Genomic DNA, 7,742 nt, shown 5'->3' on the forward strand with positions numbered 1-7,742 from the left:
GTATGACTGCATTTAAATGAAATGCTGTCTAACAAGGCCCTATTGTATAGCACAGTGAACTACTGATACATTCGATATCCTGTGATTAAACTATAAGGGAAAAGAATTTTTTTTAATGTATACATGTGTGTAACTGAGTCACTTTGCTGTACAGCAGACATTGGTACAATGGTGTTAATCAACTATACTTCACTTTTTAAAAATTTTTAAACATGTCCAGATTAGGGAAATCCTGAGACAGCAAGTTAACTGTTGCCAGAGGCCAAGGGGACAGGCTGGACGGACAGGGGTGACAGCTAAAATGTACAACGTTCCGATCTGAGGTTTTAAAAATATTCTAAAAATTGGTCTTGGGATACTTGCAGGCCTCTGAGTATTCTTGAACAGAGAAACCATTCAATTATATACTTTAAGTGTGTGAATGGTAGCATGTGAGTTATAAATTAAAAAAAAAAAAAAGCTGCTGCAAATACACACGCGCGCGCAGAGAAAGAGAGGAGAACACCCTCGATTCCACCCACCCAGAGTGAACCACTGCTAACACCTCCGGGCCGGGAGGTACTTTGTTTTAGCGTCTTTTTATTCACACTTACGTCTCACTGACGTAGCCTCCCAAGGGAACCTGCTAAGGATTTCAAGCAAGGAGGATTTTCAGCAAAAACTCTAAAGCAAATGCATCCGGTTTCTTAGGAACATCAACCCTCACAATTTTCCTGATCCAGGCTGTCATTTGTCTGTTTGCTTTCTCCTGATTTGTCACCCAGGTCTCTCATCCATGGGTTCCCCCAAGAGGCAGGTCCATCCTTCCAGCCCCATTTTGTAGCCAAGGCAACTGAGTGCAAGTTTTATTCACACCCATTCTGATTTCTTCCCAGCTCCTAAGCCTGGGGCTCAGAAGACGTCATGGGTGAGAAGCTGGGAGCTGCTAAGGGAGCCGGGACAGAGTGAAGCGGAGCATCCGATTTGGTCCCCAAACACCCATCCAACTTGGAGGCAGAAAGTGGGACACGATGTGCTCAGGAGGACCATTAGGTCTCTTTGAGGGGTCCCTGCCGCTGACCTGCTGCTCTCCATGGGGAAAAAAAAAAAAGCCTGGGCGGGGGGTGGCCGTCCTGTTTGCACTCAGGGCACTTAGTGCAGCCAAGCTGAGCTGCACTGTTCAAACAGACTCCCCAGCCTCCGAACACCTGTGCCGCCAGGGAGGGTGAGGCAGGCAGGAGGCCGGCCCAGGTCCCCGGGTGCTTCCCGCCTCTGTTTCCACAGCCACCCCCACGGCCCTGGCACAGTCCTGGGCCCGCCATGCCCCGCACCGGGCTGTGCAGCCGCTGGGGCGGCCGGGTGCTGCCCCTGCTCCTGGCCTACATCTGCTACCTGCTGCTTGGCGCCACCATCTTCCAGCTGCTGGAGAAGCAGGCAGAGTCTCAGTCCAGGGACCGGTTCCAGTTTGAGAAGCTGCGCTTCCTGGAGAACTACACCTGCCTGGACCAGCAGGCCGTGGAGCAGTTTGTGCAGGTGGAGGGGGGAGGCTGATGTGGGATGGAGTTTGGTGACGGGGAGGGGAGGAGAGTTGCAGAATGCAGGTCCAGAGCCATCACCGATGGCTGAGGCCCCATTGGAAGCTGAGCGTGATGCGCACAGAGAGCCAGGGGAGACCTGAGGTCAGAGTCTGGCCCCCGGGGTCTACAACTGGATTGCTGTGTGACATTGGGCAAGCCACTTAACCTCTCTGGTCCCCTTCTAGGTGAGGAGAATAGTCTTATATGTGCTGCAGACGTTTGAGAGCTGATGAAAAGCTCTTTCTAGGCTGCCACTTGCTGCATAAATGTGAACCGTGTGTCAGGGCTACCAGCGCTGTGCACACTTCTGCCCCCACACTCCTCGCTTCCCCTTCCCCGGCTCCAGGCAGCTTCTTCCTCTGCCGTCCCACTAGCTCACCTCCCCCCTCCCCGGGGTGCTGACCACACTGTGGGTGGGAGACACAGATGAAGGTCAGGAGCAGCCACCACACCAGCTGCCATGGGTCTGGGCTTGATGAGCAGCAGCCAGGGTGACTGAGCCCCACCCTTCTGGTGCCGACGGGGCATCTCTGGTGACAGATGGGTCACCCCTGCTTGGACCCCTTCTGTAGAAACTCTGGGGCCCCAGTCCCCTCTCTCACAGAAACCAGCCAAAACCAGGGTCTTGTGGGGGAGGGTGAGACCAGGGGGTCCAGTGGGGGACAACGCCCACCGCAAAGGAGCAAGCCACATGCAGGTTCATCACAATGACTGGTCTTTATTGAGTGTTTACAATGTGCCCCAAACAGCAGGGAGCAGGGCCAGTACCGGTCCATCCCCTGGGGCCCAGTGTTTTCTGTGTGTTTCCTCATAATTACCTATTGCCACCACTCTCTCAGATTTGCAGGCAGGGACTGGTGGGGTATGCAGCCCAGAGCTGCATAGTCAATGGCAGAAGCAGAACTCGAACCCAAGCCAGCTTCTCCTCGCCACACAGCTTAACATAAGTGCAGGGGGCAGCTCTCAAAGGCTGGGCCCTGGCCTACCAGCATCAGCCTTACGTGGATGCTCCTTACAAAGGCCACCCTTCAGGTCCCACCCCAGACCTCCTGAGTCAGGAACTCCAGGGGGCAGCCAGGGCAACAGGCTGTGTGTTAACAAGTCCTCAGGCCACACTGATGGACCCCCAAGAACAGCAGGCCTAGAAGATGAGAGGTAGGCTGGCTGGTCAGAGAACTTTCCAGAGTCGTGAGAAGCCCTTTCTCCCAGGAAAAGGGGCTTCCAGCCTCAGGTTTCACTTCCTCACTCCCCAGCAGCACAGGGCTGGGACCATAGCACCCCAGTCAGGGCTGAGAAGGGCTCAGGATGGGGAGTAAGGCAGAGGCCCTGGAAACCCTCCACCCTCAGCTCCTGGTTGGAAGCAATTCCTGGAGCTGCAGAGGGAGCGGGGGAAGGACTGGTAGCTGGTATGTAATTAAAGGCACAGGCTTGACTGCAATCCTGAGGGAGGTGCCACTGATGAAAGGCCCCCAGACCTCCCCGGGGGTCCTCAGCCTCCTCGGGAGGGACCTTCACTTGCCAGGGGATGTCCAAGTGAGAGGCAGAAGAATGCCAGGTAAGATTCCCAAAGAACGCACGTGACAGTCATCGCTCGGTGTCCGCGTGGGATTGCTTCCAGGAACCCCGGAGAGTCGTATCCCCGGTGTGAACCGCGCTGGTGTGATACGCAGGGCCTGCTCTACTGTTCAGCTGACAGTAGGGGGAGCGGAGCTATAACAGTAACAAAAGCAGTATTGAAGACCGACACCATCAGGAAACTGGCCCAGGGTGCAAGCCTGCCTTTCTCACCTGGGCACGGGGATTCTTAGAGCAGAATGGACTGTCGGCACTGGGAGCCCCACCCCCAGCACCCTCCGCACTGCGGCCCCTCCTTGCAGGATGGAGACCCCCAGACTGGCGGAGGGGACAGCCGGCTCCTAGGGGCAGCACTGCTCCCATGGGCGAGGGTCTCTGGGGAGCAGGCGTGTTCTGGAATGTTCGGTTCTGGCCTCTCTGGATGCGTGGGAAAGGGAGAGAGGCCAAGGTTCACATGAGAAGAGGCCAGTTCTGCCAAAGTGAGGAGAAGCAGACAGCCCCGGTCACGACATCCAGACTGGCCTGGCCCTCACAGGGGTCACCCCCAGCCCCGGCAGAGCTTGCTCATGCAGCCAGCGGGGAAGCGGTTCCCACAGGCACTGGAGGCCGGAGCTTTCCCCTCCCCCCACCTCCCTCTGGCCTCTGGGGCTCTACCAGGTGGCCAGGCTGCGCGGCTACCCTGGGACAATTCACGGCTACAGGGGCGGGGTTTGGGAGCAGATGGGGGCAGGTGTCCTGACCACCTCCTAGAGGGCTTGGTGGGGGACAGAGGGGCTTAGGCTTGAGTCTACAGGGTTCAAGTTCTATAAAGAACAGCATGCACACACGTGCAACATACGGCGCCCATGCACACACCACATGTATACAACTCACCACACATATACACCACCAACACACACACACACACACACACACACACACACACATAGAGGAGACCTTTGCCCTGGCCTCTGATGGAATTTCTCCTATACACCTGGGACTCACCAGGGGGCGGCAGAGAGCAAGCCTGCCAGCTCACCTGGAAGCTCAGAGAACTCAAGGTCCTCTGTCCACCATCAGCCCCCAGAGAGGGCAGCCCCATGGCTTTCCTGTGGTCCCAAACCTCATGTTCGCAAGTACACCCTTCCAGGAACATCCAACGCAAAGTCTTCTCGTTGTCCTGGCAACCCCTGGGGTCTCACCCTCTTGGCTATAGGCAACATGTCCCACCTGGATGGCTCCATAAGTACTGTCTGTCCCCTTGGGGCCATCTCTCTTCCGCTAGCCACACTTAAAGCCCACATTTCACTCAGCCCTTGGCCAGCGAAGTAGGAAGTGAGCTTGGAATTCAGCGACCTTGGGCAAGTCAGCCACTCTGAGCCTTAGTTTCCTCTTCCATGAAATGGGAATGTGACTTAAGAGCTTCACTAGGTGAAACACAGCGGGGAGGCTGGCCACCAGCTGGTGCTATCAGCAACCTCTTCCTCCCACCCCCTGCTGCTCCACAGGTCATCATGGAAGCCTGGGTGAAGGGCGTGAACCCCAAGGGCAACTCCACCAACCCCAGCAACTGGGACTTCGGCAGCAGTTTCTTCTTTGCAGGCACGGTTGTCACCACTATAGGTAAAGCATTGGGATGGAGAAGCCCACCCCCAGTACCCCCGCTGAAGTTTGAGTTCCCCAAAAGCAGTGGCCGAGACAAGGATGTGGTTTATCTCAGAGACGATTCTGGGAAGCAGGAGAAGTGGGAGAGTGAAACAGGAAGAGGAGAAAGGGCAACAGAGTTTGCAATCAAGAGCAGGGGACTGGTTAGGGCCACTGGGTTCACCAGTGCTGGGGACCCTCTGAGAAGCCGAGGAGAGCCCAGCCAAGCGGGGAGGAAGCAGGCATATTTGTCTGCCGACTCCTGCCCTGGCTGGTGGAGGACTGAGTCCGGATGTATGAATTCTCCAGCATTTCGGACCTGCCTCCAGACCAAACACGCTCCTGTGGCCAGAAGAACCCCTCAGGTAGACAGAGAGGTAGGGACTTGGGGTGGGGAGTCCCCTGCGTGTCCAAGAGCTGTCCACTCAGCTGCAACTGCTGTCCCAGTATTCCCAGGGGACGGAGCGCCAACAGCGTCTGCTCTACTCCCTCGGCCAGAAAACCCACGCCCCTCCCACAAGGAACCCCTGCATCCTGCGGAGCCCGGTCTCTCCATTCATTCGATTAAGTTCAGTTCCACACACCGTCCTTGAATTCAGGTGACATTAAAGCAGTTGGAGTGGAGGTAGCAGAGTGTGACCTTGGATCAGACCCAAGGATAGAGCGGAGATAGCAGAGTATGACCTTGGATCAGACCCAAGCTTGGCTCTCAAGGAGCTTCTGATCCAATAACGCAGGATAAGATAAGCACGCTAAAAATAGGAGCACAGGGCAAACTAGATAGCTAGATAGAAATGACACAAAGCACTGTGGGGAATCACACCTGGTAAAGAGGAAGAGGCTGGCAGTCAGGAGGGCTTCCTAGAGGTGGTGTTTTTGGAAGGATACTTACCAATCGAGATCATTCCAGAAGAGGTTGAGAAGAGTGTTCATGAGAACAGAGGAGCTTTCTCTCGGCCCCGCCCCATCCTCTCCTTTGCACCTCTCCTCCCTGTGGTGGTGGAAAATCAGCCTCTGCTAGAGTCTGTCAGGGAGGCCGTTCCGAACTCTCCCTTCCTCATATTTGCACCCTCTCCCCCGCCTGCAGGATATGGGAACCTGGCGCCCAGCACAGAGGCAGGCCAGGTCTTCTGTGTCTTCTACGCCCTGGTGGGCATCCCGCTTAACGTGGGCTTCCTCAACCACCTGGGCACAGGGCTGCGTGCCCACCTGACCATGCTGGAGAGGTGGGAGGACCAGCCCAGACGCTCCCAGGTAAGGTCCTCCCTCCCCACAGCCCCTCTGGGACAGACTCTTTTGCACTCACGTCGCCCAGAAGCTGACACGGAGACAGAATCTGGCTAGCAGGGTGTTAGGGGTTGACAACCATGGACGAAAAGGACCAGGTGGACAGAGGAGCGAAACTGTGGCGCAGGCTGGACAAAGCCTCAGCCCACCCCTCAAGGAGCTGGGCAGGTGCCGGTGGTGCAAGCTGCCCCACAGTGGGCGCTGACGTGGCCAGGACTCTGCCCCGGCCTCAATCGGGCATGGCGAGGTGTGCCCTTGGGCCAGGCTGAAATACACCCTGAGAGAGATGGCTGGAGGTCACCTGCTGGTGGCTCGGCTAGGCCTTCTTCAAAGGGGGATCTATCTGGGCACACACCTCCATGATCATCAGAGAACTCCGTGCCACCCTGAACACCCCCAGTGCCCACCCTGTCATCTGGGCCCTTGCAAAGCTATGCAAAGAGGCAGAGGTGTAGAAGGATTGGGGACAGCTCAGGGACCATCTTCCATCCCATATCTAAGTCCTCGGGGTCCTGCACACATGGATACCAAGCTGAAAGGCATCTCCAACTTGACCCACCAACATAATCCTGCTGACCAGCTCTTTCCTGGCCTGGACAAGATGTCACACACCGAGAAATACAACCCCCGCCCCACAGGGGTGCAGGCTAAGGACCTGACTATGGCCCAGCCCATTTCCTAGCTCGCCCCAGACCCCCTCCCCTGCTTATAACCATGGGCCTTCCGAGCGGACTCAGAGACTCCTCTGCTTCCAGCTGCTGCAGACCCTGGGCCTGGCCCTCTTCTTGGCACTGGGGACGCTGCTCATTCTCATCTTGCCGCCCATGGTCTTCAGCCACGTGGAGGGCTGGAGCTTCAGCGAGGGCTTCTACTTCGCCTTCATCACCCTCAGCACCATCGGCTTCGGGGACTATGTCGTCGGTGAGAAAGGGACAGCCACAGATCACAGGGTGGGGGCCACTGGGATTCGGGGGAGGGGGGGATGTCAGCAGGGGGAAGGGGGTAATTCTTGAGGACCAGAGAGCCCCTGGTTATTCAAGGCAGACAAACAGTTTGTGAGGCTGCCGCAAATTCTCACAACATCCTCAGAAGTCACTGGCCTGGGAACCCATCACCCTTTCCTCGCCCCAGGGGCCTCGCCTGCTGATCCTTATTAGGGGGAGGCTGGTGGGAACCCTTTTGGAACCTGGAGGGTGGCTGTCCCTCAGACCACTGACACTGATAGTGTCCCCCTTCCCTGCCAGGCACAGACCCCAGCAAGCATTACCTCTCGGTGTACCGGAGTCTGGCAGCCATCTGGATCCTCCTGGGCCTGGCGTGGCTGGCGCTGGTCCTCCCACTGGGCCCCCTGCTTCTGCACCGGTGCTCCCAGCTCTGGCTGCTCGGCAGAGGCCTTGGTCTCAAGGAAGGGGGAGCCCCCGAGACCAGTGGGCTCCCTAGACCTCAGAAGATTCCCATCTCTGCATGAGCCCCGCCCCCAAACCGTGGCCGCAGAAGCCCCTCACAGCATCCTTTGTCCACCCCAGAGGCCCCCTGGATTTCCTGCCACACCTCCTCCTCAGCCAGCCCACTCACTTCCCAGCCAGAACTGGTCTCAGGAGCTCTCCAGAGAGAGAAAGGAGACAGGAGGGCCCAAGAAAGTGACAGAAAGGAGACAGAACGGGAGACAGATGTGTGCTGTGATTCCCAAGCCCCTCCCTC

General features: G+C 57.1%; 1 protein-coding gene across 1 annotated transcript; it reads left to right on the forward strand.

The window, feature by feature from the left end:
* Positions 1-1,299: 1,299 nt before the first annotated feature.
* On the forward strand, positions 1,300-7,509 carry KCNK16 (potassium two pore domain channel subfamily K member 16). The gene is made up of 5 exons (XM_052649519.1): positions 1,300-1,512; positions 4,619-4,733; positions 5,842-6,008; positions 6,797-6,962; positions 7,286-7,509. Exons 1-5 carry the CDS (start codon positions 1,300-1,302, stop codon positions 7,507-7,509), a joined length of 885 nt encoding a protein of 294 aa, XP_052505479.1.
* Positions 7,510-7,742: the final 233 nt, after the last annotated feature.

Source organism: Budorcas taxicolor, chromosome 11 (assembly GCF_023091745.1).
Source record: "Budorcas taxicolor isolate Tak-1 chromosome 11, Takin1.1, whole genome shotgun sequence".
Classification (NCBI taxonomy): domain Eukaryota; kingdom Metazoa; phylum Chordata; class Mammalia; order Artiodactyla; family Bovidae; genus Budorcas; species Budorcas taxicolor.